This window comes from Papilio machaon, chromosome 29 (assembly GCF_912999745.1).
Source record: "Papilio machaon chromosome 29, ilPapMach1.1, whole genome shotgun sequence".
Taxonomy (NCBI): Eukaryota; Metazoa; Arthropoda; class Insecta; order Lepidoptera; family Papilionidae; genus Papilio; species Papilio machaon.
Window position 1 is genome coordinate 2,580,848 of NC_060014.1, and position 20,003 is coordinate 2,600,850.

General features: G+C 32.4%; 3 protein-coding genes across 3 annotated transcripts; 1 reads left to right on the forward strand and 2 right to left on the reverse strand.

Annotated features, from left to right (window-relative positions):
• Positions 1–203: 203 nt before the first annotated feature.
• On the forward strand, positions 204–6,533 carry LOC106712628. Its single transcript, XM_014505249.2, has 5 exons — positions 204–735; positions 2,565–2,750; positions 3,216–3,385; positions 3,504–3,687; positions 6,025–6,533. Exons 1-5 carry the CDS (start codon positions 572–574, stop codon positions 6,104–6,106), a joined length of 786 nt encoding a protein of 261 aa, XP_014360735.2. The 5' UTR covers positions 204–571; the 3' UTR covers positions 6,107–6,533.
• A 5,246-nt stretch (positions 6,534–11,779) lies between these two features.
• On the reverse strand, positions 11,780–15,169 carry LOC106712652. Its single transcript, XM_014505276.2, has 5 exons — positions 15,085–15,169; positions 14,170–14,394; positions 13,557–13,696; positions 12,925–13,084; positions 11,780–12,210 (listed from the first exon to the last, which is right to left on the reverse strand). The coding sequence occupies exons 1-5, from the start codon at positions 15,104–15,106 to the stop codon at positions 11,780–11,782; spliced, it is 978 nt and encodes a 325-aa protein (XP_014360762.2). The 5' UTR covers positions 15,107–15,169.
• Positions 15,170–16,213: 1,044 nt separating this feature from the next.
• LOC106712588 lies at positions 16,214–19,811 on the reverse strand. The gene is made up of 4 exons (XM_045685211.1): positions 19,201–19,811; positions 18,438–18,682; positions 16,723–17,693; positions 16,214–16,668 (listed from the first exon to the last, which is right to left on the reverse strand). The coding sequence occupies exons 1-4, from the start codon at positions 19,629–19,631 to the stop codon at positions 16,588–16,590; spliced, it is 1,728 nt and encodes a 575-aa protein (XP_045541167.1). The 5' UTR covers positions 19,632–19,811; the 3' UTR covers positions 16,214–16,587.
• Between the last annotated feature and the right edge of the window lie 192 nt (positions 19,812–20,003).

The following is a 20,003-nucleotide window of genomic DNA, read 5'->3' on the forward strand; positions in this document are numbered from 1 at the left end:
ATCTCCTCAAATGTCATTTTAACATCGCGAAAATAGTATTAATGTGTTGCCTATCCCGGAAAGTGGTTTTTCATTTTAAAATTATGAGCAATTAACGTCAAGCAACACTAAATTTAAAACGTCAAAAAACCTCCAAAAAAAAAAACACCGCAAATGCTATTGTAGTTTTAATTTAGTTCATAATGTTATTTATGTTTTATTATTGTTGAATTGTACTCTTTGAGAGTGCGAGAACCATTATATATCTAGTCTTATTTAAATACATATATAGAAGTTTTGTTACTGACTTGAGTGCCATTATTGACGATTCTTTGTTTTTATATATACAAAAAGTGTCGAAACGTTGAAGGAAAATTTTCGATTTCAACATTTAAGAAATGATTAACAAATTGCGTATTAAACAGTGGCATATGTAACATTGTTCCAAGGATAATATTTTATCTCATCCCGCCATTTTCACATATAAGTACGCACCATGTCATACACGGTTAAAGTTGTTCGTTTCAATGATATTACTGTAATAAAAATGGCAAGTAAATAAGAAAATACGAATAAGATTCTAATTGGAACAATGTCGACCATACAAGACTCAGCTTGGTCGAAAATTTCCGGTGAAACTCTGAACCCTAAGGAAAAATGTCTTAATATCACTGAAGAGATTTATAAAAGGATTAATATAACATTTCAAATCAAAAAACTTGAAACTGGATCACAAAGTGATATCTCAGATTGTAGGTAAGATAATGTTTTCTTTTTTTTTCTTTTTTCAGTAGTTTACTACCTATTTTTATCTCTCAATAACATTACAGCAGATAACTAATATAGAAACGGCTTAAACACTCATGTACATGTGTCCGGTCGGCACCGACTAGTTTCGAGGCCACAACGGGCTGCACATGTGAAATAATACCAGTCCCATTCACCCCAATGAAGGGCCCCCGATGGGCTCGAAACTAGTCAGTGCCGACAGTGGACATATGTATGTGAGTGTTTTAGCCATACTTATATTAGTTAATGATAATGTCTATGTTTATAGCAGATGTAACTGCTATAAACATAGACTAAACTGGATACCTAATCTGGAGTACAAAAATGAGGCAAAAAACCTCTGGAGGCCTTTTGTTGGGTTAAATTTCTTTGAAGTTGTCATTTATAATACATTTTGAAAATTGACCATTGAATAGATGTCAAAATTGTATGAAAACCTTCATCTATTGAATATCAATGTTTATAAACTATACTAATATATATTTTTATTGTTCTTGTTAAAAAAAAAACTTTTTTTTAATTTGAATTTTTTAATATGAAATAAGTTATTTTCAATTATGGTATAATGCCCTGCAAAACTGCTTACGCACTTTGACTGCAGGTTCCTTGCTTTATATAAACATAGCTATAAGTTATTAAATTAGGTTATATTAATACAATTAATTTAAGTAAATGGTTATAACGTATTTAACAAGTGCTTAGGTAGTGATAGTGAAATCAACCTAAAACAAATGTTTCTTAACAGTTTTTTTTTTAATTCAAGGTCTTGATTATTCAATAACAGCCTTAATTTTTTAGTTATGGAAAGTAGGTTATTTATTATAAGGTTTTTTTTTCAGTAATAATACCAGCTATCAGACTTTGAAGATAGAATTTGGAACATCATTTTCTCATTTGATTTTTACTTTTTATGTTAAGAGCTACCTCTTAGTTTAGTTAACAACATGCACTAAACATAAATACACATTTACATGTGTAAATGTTATTTTTTGCTGAAGTTAAAGGGCATATTCGGTCTATTATCCTATATGGTTGAAACTTTGAGAGCCTCTCCTGTAATCAATATGCACATTGGCCCTTATTCATAGGAGTCTATCAATATCTATGCACTGAAAAACAACATTTAAACTTTTTTTAATGAAGATAAGTGTTATTTTCGGTTGTGGAACCTGAAAGGATATTGTTAAATATAAACAAATATTAAGAACTTAATTTTAAACACAGTTTTTTTTTTTTTTTAGTAATTTAAGAGGCTTTGTCGCAATGCGACCATATTGCCCCATAAGCCTTCCAATAAATACACCTTACATCTAATTATCTACATTGATTCTTAAACACATGTCGGTCAACTTAAACATCATCCTGGCCTCGTCAGAAGACGGGTAAGCCAGGATAGTGTTTATCTGACCGACATTATACCCGAACACCTTGAAATAATTACGTCTAAGCCTTTCGTTCCGAGCACACTCCAAAACAACATGGTGGATGTCTTCCACTACCCCACAGTCTCTGCAATTAGGTGATTGAACTTTTTTCATGAGAAATCCGAACTTGTTGCTGGGAATGTGTCCGGAACGTAATCTCATCGCCATCTTTATGAACACAGTTGAACTTGATAAGCAACGGTCCAAGGGACCATATTTTTCTTGCTTATCAAGGTTTCCCTTTTACCTGAGTTCCTCATTATGTAGGTCATCCATTGGGACTGGTTAACGACTCTCACTTATAAATCGTAATTTCTGAAAAAACTATTTTCAGGTTTTCTATTCGTTTTATTTCACTATATGTATTTTCAGTGATCAAATAGACAGCAATGAGCTCAGTAACGAAACAGATCTGTTTGCCTGCGACAAGAGTTCCCTATCCAGTAGTACAGACCAGGAGAGAGCTATCAGCAAGTGCGAGAAGTACATTAATATAAATAACAATGAAGAAACCAAACTTAATAAACCTGCTCCAGTTTACAAGAGACCAAGGAAACGGTTAGTATTATATTATTGTATACTACTATTGAGTCTTTTAACCATCACTGATTGGTAGAAATGTTTGTATGTATGTCCTATCCATGAATAACTATCTAGAGTCTAGACCAGTGATTGTCAAACTTATTTCTTTCACCGTCCCCTTTGAAAATCAATTATATTTCAGAGCCCCCTAATTTTTTATTCAGCCCTAAAACTTAAAAACCACAATTTCATTACTTTAATTAATTTCAATGACCCCTATTTTTTGGGCCCCTTATCGCCCCCTCCTAGGTTTCAAACACCCCCAATGGGGCGTTATCGCCCACTTTGGGAAACACTGATCTAGACCAATATTCAAATACAAGGAGTCACATATTTTTTTCAGTGTTCCTTCCTCTGTCCATTAATGCAATCTATTCTGTCTTCTGTTTTCCAACTTTTACATTAAAAAGTGAGTCTACAACTTTAGGAATTCCTTTACAGATTTAGGAAGCGTGTCAAGAAACATCAGGCAAACAAGACTCGGAGTGGCAGTGATTGTTCCAGTGATGAAGCTATACCACTAAGTCGTGTTGATATTGACACGAGGAACAGTCAAAGTGAATCACCTGACAGTGTGATGGGTGTGCCTAATATTATTATTGTTGCGAAAGGTAAATCCGACTTGAAGGACCATTTGTATTTTTTTTTACTCTTTTTTATATAAGCAGGTACACAAAGGTTATATAAGCAGTCTTAGTCCTTTTAATTGAAAAACAATTTTTTTTCTAGAATCTAAACAGAAACCTAAATCAACACAAAAGAATCAACAAAAACAAGATGAACCAACTAATTCAATATCCGAAGATATTCCTATCAAGTTGAAAACCAGCCAAAAACCGATATCGGACAAGAGTCAGCAATGGAAACACTGTCCTATTTGCAGTTTATCATTCCGTGGAGAAAGAGGTTTAAGGTAAGAACTAATTAACCTCCTTTGATCGAAATTTAACCAAAAACAAAAAAAAAAATTTTTTTTTCATAAAAAAAGCTTTATGCACTCCATTTTTTTTCTTATGACAGTTGAACAGTTCATATAATTTCTTTAAAATGGTATATAAAGTTATCTCTCACTAGTAATAGGATTAAAAGATTTTAATGCTTGCATTTATTTCTTCTCAACTGATCAGTATTATCCGTTATGTCTACTAGTAATTTCCCGCGACTTCTTCCGCCAGGTATACTAAATATCTAGTAATAAATATAGCCTATGTCACCCGGCTTAGTGTAGCTTCTCAACAGTTAAGCAATTTTTTCAAATCTATTTACTAGTCTCCAAGCCTATTCAATGCAAACAAACGAAATTTTCCTTTTTTTTATACAACTGTAAAGAAAAGAGACCTCTTTTCTTTCAGTTGATATCAATTTAAGATTTAAGTTTATTAATTTTAGCCTAATTTTTTTTTTATTTCATTTCTTTTTTTTTGTTATTAGTAACGCAGATATGTTTTTAATTGAAGATTCTCTTTATATTAGGTCCTTACATATGAAATTGGCGTTTTTCGTACTGGCCACTTTAATCACAAATTTCTCCTCTTTGGTAAGGAATTCCAAATTCAAATTTGTACAGCTATAGACTCATGTATTTGTGGTTCGATGACCGTCATTCATTTGTTTTTTTCTTCTGTTTTTTTCTGTTTGCGTCACTCATTTTACAAAATGGAAAACTTAAAATATCGCATTATTTACGAGTACGAGTTCCGCCGTGGCACTAGTGCTGCGGAAACGACTCGAAGGGTGAATGATGTGTATGGCGGTCGTGTTGCAAAAGAAAACACAGTTCGTTTTTGGTTCCAACGTTTTCGTTCTGGAAATTTCGATCTGCAGAACAAGCCCCGTGGACGGCCTGAGACTCAAGTTGATAATGAAGAGTTGAAGGCTATTGTGGAAGCGGATCCATCGCAAACCACGTCCGAGTTAGCTGCAGGCTGCGATGTTAGTGATAAAACTGTTTTAATTCACTTGAAGCAAATTGGGAAGATTAAAAAGCTTGAAAGGTGGGTACCTCACGAATTGACTGAAGCAAACCGGCAAACGCGCGTCGACTGTTGCGTTACATTACTAAACCGGCACAATAATGAAGGTATTTTAAACCGAATCATTACCTGTGATGAAAAATGGGTTCTTTAAGATAATCGGAAGCGCTCAGCGCAATGGTTGGATCCTGGCCAGCCAGCCAAATCCTGCCCCAAGCGAAAATTAACCCCAAAAAAGTTACTTGTAAGCGTTTGGTGGACTAGTGCCGGTATTGTTCATTACAGTTTTCTCAAATCTGGCCAGACTATTACGGCTGATGTCTATTGTCAGCAATTGCAAACCATGATGGAAAAGCTAGCGGCTAAACAACCTAGGCTGGTCAATCGCTCCACGCCACTGCTGCTTCACGACAACGCTAGACCACACACTGCGCAACAGACGGCTACTAAATTAGAAGAGCTTCAATTGGAAAGTCTAAGACATCCTCCGTACTCCCCGGACCTTGCTCCAACAGATTACCATTTTTTTCGAAATTTGGATAACTTCTTGCAAGGGAAAAAATTCAACTCCGATGGGGCAGTCCAAATCGCCTTCAAAGATTTTATTGATTCCCGTCCGACTGGTTTTTTTAGTAAAGGGATCAATGAACTACCTATGAGATGGCAAAAGTGCATAGAAAAAAATGGTTCATACTTTGACTAATTAAATATATTATATTAAAAAATATTCGACTTTTTGTTCCTCCCATACAAAACGCCAATTTCATATGTAAGGACCTAATATAAGTATAGATAAAATATAGGATTTTGATGAGTTCGGTGTAATTCAATTAGTTTTCTTTCCTACAGTTTGTGAGGTACAATAGAGTTTTTTTTAGTTCTAACTAGCTTTTAGCCGCGACTCGTCCGCGCGGAATAAAAAAAATGCACACAAGATAAAAAAAATCCCATGTCCATCTCCTAGTTCTAAGCTACCTGCCCATCAATTTTCAGCTAAATCAGTTCGACCTATCTTGAGTTATAAATAGTGTAACTAATACGACTTTCTTTTATATATATAGACTAGCTTTTACCCGCGACTCCGTCCGCGCGGAATAAAAAATAGAAAACGTGGTAAAAATTATCCTATGTCCTTTTCCTGGTCCTAAGCTGCCGGCCCATCAATTTTCAGTCAAATCGATTCAGCCGTTCTTGAGTTATAAATAGTGTAACTAACACGACTTTCTTTTATATATATAAGATTGTTACTTTCAATTTGTTTATGTTTAATTTTTCAGACGTCACATGACTATGTCACATATTGAATCTGATGATATAAAGGATACCAACGAAATAGAAAAAGATGTGAAATCCATTTAGAAGGTATGACTTTCACTTGACATTGTAAAATGATTCTTATTGTAATGGGATATGGTTTAAAATAACAACCATTAGATCATAGTTTACATGAAGTACATTTAGTTTGATAAATTCAATCTTATTTCCAAACGTTAAAGTCTATTTTCGACTAATTTATTTTATAAGTATGTTTTTCCGATTTAAGAATGTTCGAGTTATTTTTTTTGTTCAATATTTACACATGTTTGTCTCTGTCTTATTAAAAAAAATGACGTTTGCAATATGGCGCTAAAAGTATCAAGATGGCGCAGGCGTCACTTGATAATTGGCGGCAAAAACTTTCATTGACAAAACATAGACAACATTATGTGTCAATGAATATGAAACTAGTAAGAAAATATCATTGGCAGTAATTGTCTGTGGTCTTAAGTTATCTTTTGTCTTATGACCCATAGACAAGTCTTGTAGATGTGTCTAAAATATACATTTTCTGTATATTCCTTGATTGAAGATATGTTTATGTAATTTATTATATTATAAACATATTTATTATTATATATTAGTATGTTAATATATGGATTTGAACAATGGGAGAGGATTGAAAGGATATTGAGGTTTGAAAATGGTGTTGCCGCTGCAGAAATTATTTTATTATTTTTTGTCTACATTATTCTATTTCGTACATTATATTGGAAATTAGAATTTTTGTTCCTTAAAACTATAAAAGATTAAGGATTTTTTTTAAGTTATAAACACATGTAAAAAATATTTTTAGAAATAAAACGTGAATAAATAATTTCTGAGTAGCGGCAAAGAAGTGGCAGGGTTAAAAAAATCTGTGATCAGTTGGCATAATGTGATCGTAGTATAGAGATTGGAAGATTTTTACCATAGATTGACTTTGTTCTAGATTTTATGAATGTTATAATCTGTACGAGAAGCGTTTATTTTAAAATGAAGTTTGAATTTTATCTATGTTTGGCTCTAGAAAATTTATGTATCTTTTTTGTCAAATATTATTTTTTTCAAGATTTTTTTTCTTATAATTTTTAGGTTTTTGAAAATAACGCTATTGAGTAATGTTTAATAACAATTTAAAGTACCATTTGTAATATTGTTGAGTCCTAAATTGCCCTACGTTCATTAAAGTCTAGGATAAAAGTACAATCTAAGGTAAGACAGTGAAAAAAGGGGGAAAAAATTGAATCGGCCGTTTTTTCAGTACAAAATTCTATTATAAATAGTAATATTAAGAACATTTTTAGGATAAATAAGGTTTTTAAAAAAAAGTTCTTCGTAGATTTTTAGATTTGTGGAAGTTTTCATTATCATTAAGGATTAAACGTAACTTAAATAGTTAAGAAAAATTTAATTGACAATGGTAAGAGTGTTGCAATATGAAAAAATATTATTATTATAGCTTGCTATAAATTTGATTTAACGCTGTCGCGTTTCAAACTTGGTGCTAATATTCGTTTTAAAAAATTGTTTGTAAATAATTAATGTCCTGGTTAAATAATAAATATTTATATTAATATCTTGCCAAAATTTATCGAAAGATAACCTCGCTTATACTTTTTACATTATATCAAGAAAATAAGAATTTAAAATAACAAAATAACCGGATTTTTTTATCGATTTTGTAAAATAATCGATGAATCGGTATTTTATGTTACCGATTCGCTATCGGGTACATCACTATCGAATGACAGCTGTCAAAATGTAATTAGTGTGTGCAGTTTGTAAATCGCTTTTTATTTCATTGTCTATGCCTCTTTAGTTTTCCGTTAAAATTCCAATTGTAGACTACAGTGATACTTGTTTTAATACATATTGCCCTACTTGTCATTCTATCTGATAAAACAGAGCAGGGTCGGTTTTAGAATTTCCGGCGCCCTGGGCGCGATTTTTGCGACGCCCCCCCTCCATTTTTAGTATTGGGAGAAATTTTTCAAAGATATAAGGAGGCACTGCTGGCGCCCCTTTTCTTCCTTCTCTGGTATGCGACGCCCGCTTATGTCTAGCGCTCTAAGCGTTCGCCCTTGCCCTACCCTAACGCTGCTGACAGAGAGAAAACACAATATGTATTAACACAAGAGTTACATAAGATAAATAGCAACTAGTTTGATCAGTGTCGGTTTTCTATCATGCCTTGGGGGGGAGTTAACTGTTCACGTGACTAATTCCTAGACCTATGGCGCCCCTTTCTATCCAGCGCCCCGATCTTTCCCTACCCTAACGCTGGTATTGATTTTGATGTAGGCTTTGTCTTTTTGTAGAATATGTTCATAACTACATAACTATTACACTACTTACTACATAAAAATTTCATGTGTGCTTGTATGTAGATAGTTAAATTTTAAATAAATATATATGTATTCTGTATGCAATATAAAAATAATAACGAAATAAAATTTCAAAATTATTTTTTTTAATAACGATTGGCGATATAGTTGATTTTAGGCATGTTTTTTTTTACTCGCATAGTTATTATAGGTAAGGAAAGTCAAATGTTTGTTGAATTGAACTGTTTGATCTCTTTAGTGTCATCGGTATTGGTGCAATGGTGTTGCCATATTTTTTAAAAGAAATTCATATATTTTTTTTATTGATACTATCGTGTTTAAGTTGTCGATTTTTTGCTTTCGGTTATTTGTTACATATTTGCTAGATATAGATAAATGATTATTAATTACTATATCCAGTTGTTAATTGGTAACTGAGGGGGGTTTCAGTGTTGGTTTAAGTCTTAGACGCTTGAGTGTCAAATTTAGTTATGTACGACATTGAATCGTCTTTTATATAAATGAAAGATTAATAAATTTGAAATCAATATAATTTTATTTAAAATGCCATAAAAAGCATCCAAAAATAAATTACATATTACAATCCACTTTGATTCTGATAAAAGAAACTGTTATAACAAGTAAAAATATCCTAAAAGTTAACGATTAAAAACCGGAAAACACACGCTCAACACTAAATTTTCATAAATAAATTGGCAAACGGCCACATCATATCGCTTAAGTAGCGAAGTGACAATCTACAGTAAATTTAAGATTGCAGCGTTGCCTACTTTTAATGGACAAAATAGGATGTATGAAAAAAAAAATTCTAATATAACATTTTTTGTTTTTAATAAAGATTATTCAATGTCGTAATAATCCATGGTTATGTTTATCTGGATTGATATAAATGTCGGGAAAGTTAGTTATTATTTTAAATAGTTCCTTTGGAATTTTTTTATGTTACATTTTACAGCTATTCCTTTTTACAGCTCACTAGAAATAACATTGATAAATATTAATTTTTCTTTGACAAAATTCAAGTAAAAAAAAAACAAAAAGGCTGCAGTTTATTCTCTATGGTCTCCATAAAATGTCTGTTATACCACAGTGTAACAAGGTCATAAAGTAAAAAAAAAAATTACATGACAGTTGTTTTGGTGCGAAAACTTTTTTTTTTAAATGGAGATGCCATTAATATTAAAAATATTGCCATCATTAGGCACTAGTCGAAGAAAATGTGACGGAGAAGATAATTATATTGTTTTTTGTTATGGAATTGAAGTGTTTTTTTTCCTTTCAGTTATAAATAAAGAAGTTTATTGGACTGTTATTGAAATGGCTTTTGTTTTTGGCTCTTATGGAATCAAAAAAAGAAATGTCTTTCGTTTTGGCGATTTTTTTTTTAATAATTTGGTCCAATAAACTTCTTTCAAACTATAGATTTATTATATTTCTAGTCTATATTTTGTTTCTATAAGTTTGTTTAGAATTATCGAATGTGGTGGTCTAAATAAAAATATCTTGTCAAATTCTGTTTTATTTTTCCAAATAAAAAAATACGAACAAAAAACGAAGAAAACCACGCAGAAATTTAAAGGAATTTATAAAATAAAAAACATTGTAAAAAAATTTAATTATATAATTATTCCACTTAAATTACAAAAATTAATAATCTTGTTTTAAATTTATTATAATTAACATGTTCAATACTATTTTATTATATAAAGTCGGCAGTGAAAGTGTTACGTTAATTCTTCAGTCGTAACACCTTATCTCTCACATTCTCTTTAAAAAAAAAAACAGAGAAAGCATCATATTCATCCACTGGACAGGCTATAAGCTGTTGCATTTTATGACTATATGATTGCCGCCATTTTGACATAATCAGCTGATGTCACGATGATTTTTTTTTCATTACTAGCTGTCGCCCGCGACTCCGTCCGCGCGGAGTTAAAAAAAAAATGAAAAATAGATGTTGTCCGATTCTCAGACCTACTGAATATGCTCACAAAATTTCATGAGAATCGGTCAAACCGTTTCGGAGGAGTACGGGAACGAAAACTGTGACACGAGAATTTTATATACCTAGTCTAGCCATAAATACTGTCCCAAAGTTTTGTATTAAAAATTTTCGAAAATGGAATGTCATTTCAATTTTTTTTATTTTCATGTGACATTAGCAGGTTTCATTCTCCTAGAAAACCCTCACTTGATGGTATTCATCCAAGAAATCATCATGGAGTGGGGCGGCAAAGACAATCAAATCGCTGTAACAGCTCTACATAAGTGCAGTAAAACTTCGAGCGAGATATTCAATCTGTTACAATCGCTTCGAATCTCAATGAAATTCGTGTACCTTACTATCAAAAGGTTCAGTGAGATGTCCTCTATCGATGACAGGCCCAGGAGCGGCAGCCAGCGTAATTCCAGGACGCCAGCGGTGATCAAAGCTGTCGCTGAGCGAATCTGAAGAAATCCTCTCCGCAAGCAGAAAATCTTGTCTAGGGAGATGAAAATTCCACCGAGAACCATCTCTCGCATGACTAAAGAAGACCTTAGATTTGTCGCTTATCGATGAAGTACACGATATCGCTTGACAGTTGCTTTACAAATCATAAGAGCGACCAGAGCGAAATAGCCGTTTCAACAGCACGCTAATGGCGGGTACCGAAGAATCCTGTTTTCCGATGAGAAAATTTTCACGGTAGAAGAGAAATACAACCGTCAAAATGACAGGGTCTATGCTCACAGCTCTCAGGAGGCTTTGGAGAAGGTTGCCAAGGTGAAAAGAGGCCATCACCCGGCATCAGTCATGGTTTGGTGGGGCGTGTCGTACGAAGGGGTCACTGACCTCCATTTTTGCCAAAATGGCATAAAAACGAAGATGGCAAACTACCTGAGTGACATTTTGGAGCCTGTTGTGAAGCTACTCACTCAAACAATGTTTTCCAATGAGCATTGGATCTTTCAACAGGACTCGGCCCCGGCACATAAAGCACGAACCACTCAGCAGTGGCTAAAGGACAATTTGCCGGGTTTTATCGCGTGTGAAGATTGCCCTCGGGCAGTTCAGACCTCAGCCCTAGGGATTAACAACTGTGGGCAGTTTTAGAGAGATAGCCTGCTCGAAACCTCACCACAGTATCAAGTTGTTGAAACGTTATTTGCTGGCAGGAGAGGCTTCGATACCTTTGGAAACGGTGCGTGCGGCGATAGACAAGTGTCCGGATTGATTGAAGACATGTGTGAAGCCAAAACTAGTCATATTGAGTTAATTTCTTATTTGTTCCTTTAAATAGTTAATAAAGAATAACTGTGTTGTATTTCATTACTTTTAGCTAATTTATTTTTGAGATAGACATGTTTTAGCTAGGGACAGAATATATGGCAAGACTAGGTATATAGATTATTCACTTTCCGTATAATTTTCCAATCTATTAGATTTTGCTGTATGTAGAATATGTAATAATTCCGAATTAGGTGCCAAAGAACCTTTGCTTACGAAAGTTTTCAAAGTCTTTGCAATATCTTGACTGGAAAAATGAGCTTTTAAATTTATTAATTTATCATCAACGTTGTTGAACAACATCTTAGACGTAGTTACATGTAAATCTGTCAACAATGGCGGATCCGGTCCTAATATTGTATTAACGTAATGTTCATCGTAAGCTTTGTTGGTATAATCTATACCAGTTTTAGTTACAATTGGTACGGGATCGTATTTAGGTATTTCAGTCATGTAACCTTGGTTTTCGTCCCAACCACCATGGATACGAAGTAGTGAGGGTATATGTCTACCATTCAGGTTGGCGTCCGAAAAGGTTTTGTATCCTAAACCTGGAAAATAATTAATTAGTTTACAGTTTTTAAAAAAAAAATTATGAAAAAATAACAAATAAAACTTGTAACAACATAAAATTTATGTTGGCATTTAAGTATTTATATTTTAATTTGTTAAAGTTTGAATCTTAAATCTAGCTATTAATTTGTTGTCAAAATATTTGGCAAATTTGAAAAAAACGAAAAACTAGCTATCGCACGCGACTCCATCCGCGTGTAATTTAAAAAAAAAAAACTTGATAAGTAGCGTAAGTGTTCTTCTAGACTATGCTCTAACTCTAAGCCATATTTCATCTAGATCCATTAAACAGTTCTGGAGATACCTTCAAACATCCATCCATCTAAATATTCATCTATATATATAAAAGAAAGTGGTGTTAGTTACACTATTTATAACTCAAGATAGGTCCAACTGATTTAGCTGAAAATTGATGGGGAGGTAGCTTAGAACTAGGAGACGGACATAGGAACTTTTTTATCTTGGGTGCATTTATTTTTATTCCGCGCGGACGGAGTCGCGGGTAAAAGCTAGTTTATATTAGTAAGATGTCTATTTCTTTGGTACTTCGACATCACTAAAATCCATACATCCAATAAATAAGGAATATAAACATTAAAAAAACACCTTAAGACCAATAAAGTCACAAAATCCAGAAAAAAAAAACATTGCCACTTTGAGTTTACCTTTATATTATTATCTAAGTTACTCACCTAACACACAAGCTTGTAGTAACCCATTAGCTTTTATGGAACTAACCAATGCAACGGGGAGTCCTAAAGGCATTGCCAAATATACTGGAGCACTACATCTCACTTCAGACTTGAGTTGTATACTCACAAACACTAGATCACCTAACTGGACCGTTTGGACCTGGGGATATAAGTATAAGTTATCTACTTAAATAAAAATTGTGAGCCGTCATGGGACGCCTGGCAGATGTGAAACATCGTGTCTGTACAAGCAATATGCATAAAATATTAAACATTATAATTAAATAAATAATAATAGTAATAGTAATGATAATAATAATAATAAATAATATTAAATATTACTAAAATAAAATATATATATTATATGTATATCTCAGTATAGCGTGGCGACCCGTCGCCACGGCAAGCGTCGCCACGCCAACAATTCGGTTTACAAGTGATCCTATAGAAGTTTCACATCAAAAAGTTTGTATGTTTATGAATGAACCAAAGCATTGGTAATATTATGCCAATGAAAGTAAGATTTTATAATCCAAATATGTGACTTTTTTGTTTTTGAATGTTTTCTGGTTTAAAAACAAAGTCTTCAAAGTACACATTATAAAAACACTACATTATTAGATAAAACATACCTCTGAGTGCTTATTCTTGCTGACGCGCGCAGTCGTCAGTGCGTCAACTAGTCTCTCCGGCAACTCATCCGGCTCCCACAGCTCACCTAGCGGTTCTTGTAGATTAATCACATGCCAGATACGATTCTGTATCGCAACCACTGAAAGAATTAAAAAAACTTTTACATAAATGTGTTGGAATTAAGCTAGAAATTTATTATTTACAAAGAAAGCCATCTTAACTAGAAATCCTTTAAGGAGGCTGTACACACATAAAATTATCAGTATTTTTGTGTCAAAATTAATGTGAAATTTACCAAAATGTCTGTTCAAACTGCTCAAAGTCACAAAAGTTTCTACTCTACTTATCACCCTGGCCTCATCCCACTCACAAGGGGTCAGCACACAAGGTGTTATAGACCTTATTTTTACAACTGTCTGCCTATCACCGACCCCACTTGATAGGAATATATACATATATATAACACTTAATAAGTAGCCTATGTTTTCTTCCAGACTATGTTCTATATCTATGCCAATTTACATCAAAATCTGTTGATACATTACGACAATACCTTCTAACAAACATCCATCCATCTAAACTTTCGGATTTATTTTAGTAAAATTTACTTACTCTGCAACCTCAATTTAGCTATAATCTCATCGACAGTTAACGCAGGTAGATTCTTAGCGACCTTCCTGCACACAATCTTTGCAATACTTGCTGATGTCATCGACATACGAGCACTGCGTATAGCTTTAGCCATGTCACGCCAGCGCACACCAAATTCCGGCAGCAATGTTGTACAGCAGAGCTCTCGTGGCATTCTACTCATCAGTCTTTCTAATTCATCCAGTTCTAGAAAAAGATAATTATAATTATTAAAAAAAAAAATGGGACCCATCTGCAAGCACTTCCTTTCAATTAAAATATTTTTTATCAAAATCGGACCACCAGGGGCGGAGATTCGCAGTCACATAAAAAAAAAAAACAGTCGAATTGATAACCCTCTTTTTGAAGTCGGCTAAAAATCAGTGTATTGACTTATACCAGGTTTATGTTATGCAACTAGAGTACGACATTGACACTGGCCTGGCATGGACTGTTCAAGCTCACTGGCGCCAGTTACTGATTTTGAGCATAACTATACTAGTATAATGTAAACCAAGCACAATTTTAATTGATCAAACTTGGACGTAATAAGAGAACAGTTAATGAGTTGAGGGTTAAGGAATACGGTCTTTTCTTGAAGGTACTAAAGACTGTTGCTGTTACCTACAATATTTATCACTAATTTTGCCTTTATTTACTATGGGTTTGCAATAAAACACATGTAAAAACATAGTCATCACAATCGTTTTTTTAAACCTAGTTTATTAATAAAAGCATATTCATGCAATGATCCGACAATCAAAGAAAAAAACAAGAATATTACTGACGAAGTTACAGTTATCTTTTGGCATTTATTTTAAATTCGTGAATTCTATGAATCAATATGTTAACATTATTAAATTATTCATATGTAATAGTGGTAAAAATTGTACTCACGCATTTTGGTTGCGTTACTCATCTCCTTTTCTATATTATTTCCTAATATATGATCAGAATTTAATATAATTTTAGCACATATCACAAAACATAAACATTAAAACCGTTATGTTTTGTTTTTTTAAATTCAAACATGGTGTTTTGACATGATAAAATCAAAGAGTATTTAACCAAAGAGTGTGAAACTACTTAACTTTCAAGTTTAAAGACAAGTTTTACCTTGTCTTTAACCTATAGGCTAAAAAACAAATCTTACTAATATTATAAATGCGAATTTTCAGATAAATGGATTTATGGATGTTTATTTGAAGGTATCTTGGCTCAACGGATGTTGATGGAATTTGACACGGATGTGGGACATCGTCTAGAAAAACACATGGGTACTTATTAATTACGCGCGGACGACAGCTAGTGTTAAATAAATGTTTTCTACTTAAATAGATAGAATCGGTTGAACAAAATAATACTGCAGAAATTAATTATGATTAAAAAACATTTATTGTCACACAATAAATATAAAACAAAAAAAGACACAGACAAGGCACAAACTTAGTACAATAGTGTGACATAAGAGATGAAATATAAAAGCACCGATTTTGTTTACAAGTTTTTAATAAATTTTGTAACATCTTAAATTGTCCTTCTTTAACATTTTGAAAATTTTTGTTCCGAAAAAATCATTTATTCAAATCAGATTTGATCAAATTAATGTCGTAATTAGCTATTAATGTTTGTCTTCTTCATCTTATGAGTAAATTATTGTAATGAGGCAAATGAAACTTCCTAAAAATATACAACTTTTTATTATTACAACTGACCATACAAACTAACAATTGAGGTGCAAAAATAATATCAAAAATTTAATGATCTGATTAAAATACCAAATAATATATTTAAACTGTAACATAATTTAAAACAAAGCAAGTAGTTTTTATTTCTTTCAAACTTTACAATACGAACTACTTTTTTCAATAACATTTAGAAAGTGTTAAGTTTTCCGAAAAAAAAAAACATGATTTCGTAGCCATTTAAAACAATTTAATATAATAAGTATTGTAATCAGAATTACAACTATAGTAAACAATAAAAAAAAACATTAAAAAAGACAAAATTTTATTTGTAAAAATTAAACCACAATTCCGTAAATGTTGATTGACTGTTTCACAACATAAAAGTATTAAAAGATTCAAACTCTATGGCGGGTTTGACCGCGATCTTTAATATCGAGCTGGAACACAACTAAGAATTTCAAATGATGTTTTCTGAAAGAAAACAAAAGGAATAGCAATATTGTAGGGAAGTACGCAATAATTTTACGAAAGTGAATTCACCATAACTGTGAATCTCATATTTTTTTTTTTTAGATTTTGAGGAATGTCAATAAATTTTGTGTGCAGTCGAAATTCATAGTAAAATTGTGTTCTGCGCAATATCATGTTATTCCGAGCCACCATAAAGTTTGGTTATTTACAAGTTTTTTTTTTAATTTACGTCTTTTTATTTTTATATTTTAAGAATAAGTATATTACAATCATTTTCTTGTTCTTTTATTTCATATTCATAATCTATTGGTATTATTTTGACATCTTTTTGTTTGATATCAGATGAATTTTCATTATCAATTATTTCTTGTTTTATATTTATTTCTTTAGGTATATCAATTTCAGATTTTATAACTTGTTTAATTATTGTATTAGATTTTTTCTTTCGTAATGGTGGACTGGGTTCTGATAATTGTTTCACAAATACTTTATATGAGTCAGCAAACGATGATGGCGATTGTTCAGTTTGTTTCTTTTTAACATTTACAACTTCATCTTTCTCTTTATCGGAACTCGATGGTGAATCTTTTATATTTTTCTCGGTAACTTTATTACTTGTATTTTCTTCATTATTTTCATTACCCTTATTAATTGCATCAACTATTTCATGTTCAGCTAAAGAGAATGAATTGACAATTTTTATTGAAGCATCTTCTAAACTTCCAGATTTACTATCTTTATAAGTTCTTGTTTTAAATCTTTTCGTTATAGGTTCAGTTTTTTTTTCATTCAATATATTTTTTCTTTTCCCAACTTGTTGATTATCATTATTTAATAAACCAGTAATATTATTATCTAATATTAATTTCATTGACATAAATGTACTATCCGTATCAACTTCCTTACTCAAAACAGTTGTCATATCTAATGCTTTCGTTAACAAGATTTTTAAAGAATCAATTTTTATATTAGCCGCATCTTGAACAATACAATCCATTAACTGTTTAAACTGTTGATAAATTTCAGTTCCATTTGCTTTCATATCAATTTCTGTGTACGCTTCTTCATTTTGTATAAGTGTGGATAATGTATATTTTTTATATTTATCTGGTAAAGTGTATGTACCACACGCATGACTGTAATGATTCTTGTAAAAGTGCACTTGTGTACCTTTGGGTAATTCTTGCACAACTATACAAGACGGACATAAATATGGTATAATATCACCATTAACGTTTTCATCTGGTATACAAGGACAACGGAGTATCTCTTTGTAATTATAATTACCAAGTACATAATAATTTAGTCCTGTCTGTTTTAATACGTCTTCTTTCCATGATAGGAATACTGAAAATTACAAAACATATTTATTAAATTATTCAAACTTTCGTGAGACATTATCATAAACTACTACATAATTATAAACTAGTCAGTGCCCACACCGGACATGTGTGAGTGTTTTAGCTGTTCCTATATAAGTTAAATATGTTCATATTAAATAAGGGATAGGCAGAAATTAGTTTCAAGTCACCTAGTACAGGATCTTGATTTTTTTTATATATCATAGGGTGGCAAACATGCAAGCGGTCACCTGAATCCGCCTAAATAGCGAAGTGAGCGCTATCCATAGATATCCGCAATTGCGGATTCACATACAGATGATATTTCCTCTTCCTATTTGTCCCCTCCTCTGTTAAATCCAGTACCCCTACCCTTCCTTTCAGTATAAGAAAATGGTGGGAAGGGAATGTGGACTAGAATTAGGCACCACACTCACTAACTAATAAGCAAGAGACATTGAACCATTGGATGGATGTTTGTTTGTAGGTATCTCCAGAATGGCTCAACGGATCTCGATGAAATTTAGCACAGATGTAGATCATCTGTCTGTAAGAACACATAGGATACTTATTATGTTTTTTTTTAATTCTGTATGAATAAAGCTGCGGGAAAAAGCTAGATATTTACATACTTTGTTCAGTGGCATAAGGTAATTATATAAATGAATGTATAACCCATTGTGACCCATAAACAGATTATCCGATGTTAAAGTGTGAGATTTCATTGTATTAATAATTTCATGAACATTACCTTCATTTGTTGGGAAGAACATACTCTCAACTCCGTCACAGTGTAATCCCGACACATGAAGATCGAATAACCTCAAACTTTGGAATTGTTCTTTACAACCCATGCATATATACAAGGCTGCGTTTTCAATCTGGTCATACTTAAACGATGTACATTTATGTGTCTCTAATGACTTCGGTCGTCGATTACATTTGGCGCAAACCAACATTATATTTGGCTTTATTAAATTTGGTGAATTGGGAGACCTGAAATTAAGAATTAAGATTTTTTTTTTGTTTAACTTTTTTTATATTATAAAGGAATCAAATAAGATATGACTGTTGATAGAGATGTAAGAAAGAATATATACTATACTAGCTTTCGCCCGCGACTCCGTCCGCGCGCAGTTAAAAAATGGGGAGGGGGTATGAAAAATAGATGTTGGCCGATTCTCTGACCTACTGAATATGCTCACAAAATTTCATGAGAATCGGTCAAACCGTTTCGGAGGAGTACGGGAACGAAAACTGTGACACGAGAATTTTATATATTAGATAGACACTATGAAGGTAGAAAATTAAATATCCGGTCTATTGAATTTATCAATTAAATAATAGTTCTTCATAGTTGTGTAAGTATCACTTGTTTTATAAGATAAAGGGGAAACAGTACACCAAATGCAATTGTTTGAAAATATTTGATACCATAACCTACAATTTTTTTTTTAGTTGCCAATTTATAATCTTTTGAAATATGTTGTTATGAAATGGAAGAATTAACTTACACTTTTTCATTATTACTGTTAAAGCAATGATACTTTTGTATGTGTCTATGAGCTAGGAAATAATCAGGGAAATTCTTAAAACATTTCGGGCATTCGTATTCGTTGCAAGTTTCAATAGATTTACTTCCACGTTTTGCAATTACTTTCTCTTCTATTTTGTTCACTAGTTTACTGTTGACTGCAACATTCTTCGTCGGTGCAGACTTTGGCTTTTCAAGTTTTATATTCTTCATTTTTTGTGTTTGTGGCTGAGTCTTCGGTTTGGTAACGCCCTGTTTAGGTGCAACTTTCGTTTTAACTTTATTTGTAATATTGTGTATGCACAATTGATGTGTTCTGAGGGCTTCTGCACTCATTAATCTGCGACCGCAAATGTCGCATTTAAAGGCAAGACTCCGCAGTTTTATTTTAGCAGATGATCGGGTCCCCATTTTCTGGTTAGCATTTAAAACTTTTAAGCGTATTTTTATATTGTTTTGACTTCTACTCGTATGAAATGTTAAAAAACGATCGAGTGACGCCTGTCGGAATTTGAGAATTTAATTTTTTAATTCTGTGCGATAAGGATGGGCATTTCGAAGTGTCGTACCCACAGTCGATTTTTTTAAAATCGATTTTTATGGTAATTTCTTTGTCCAATCAATACTTCAGCAGTAAAACTTTATTTTTTACGGTGATAATTAAAAAGTAACGAATTCTTATTATCAGATGAGAAACTAACAAAACTTATAAAAGAATGAAATTAAAGTGTTTTGCATTTTCATGTTTGATATGTCGATCAAACGATTCTTAAATCGATTTAA

Bases quoted from the DNA above. Each gene is read 5' to 3' on its own strand.
- LOC106712588 (XM_045685211.1), bottom strand. From the start codon at position 19,631: ATGGGGACCCGATCATCTGCTAAAATAAAACTGCGGAGTCTTGCCTTT. The intron at 17,694-18,437 runs GTAATGTTCATG...TGTAATTTTCAG, and splicing joins GTTCTTCCCAACAAATGAAG to TATTCCTATCATGGAAAGAA. The intron at 16,669-16,722 runs ATAAAACAAGAA...AAACAAAAAGAT, and splicing joins ATATACCTAAAGAAATAAAT to GTCAAAATAATACCAATAGA.
- LOC106712652 (XM_014505276.2), bottom strand. From the start codon at position 15,106: ATGAGTAACGCAACCAAAATGC. The intron at 13,697-14,169 runs GTAAGTAAATTT...TAATTCTTTCAG, and splicing joins AGCTAAATTGAGGTTGCAGA to TGGTTGCGATACAGAATCGT. The intron at 13,085-13,556 runs GTATGTTTTATC...TTATATCCCCAG, and splicing joins GCAAGAATAAGCACTCAGAG to GTCCAAACGGTCCAGTTAGG.
- LOC106712628 (XM_014505249.2), top strand. From the start codon at position 572: ATGTCGACCATACAAGACTCAGCTTGGTCGAAAATTTCCGGTGAAACT. The intron at 736-2,564 runs GTAAGATAATGT...ATGTATTTTCAG, and splicing joins AGTGATATCTCAGATTGTAG to TGATCAAATAGACAGCAATG. The intron at 2,751-3,215 runs GTTAGTATTATA...ATTCCTTTACAG, and splicing joins TACAAGAGACCAAGGAAACG to ATTTAGGAAGCGTGTCAAGA.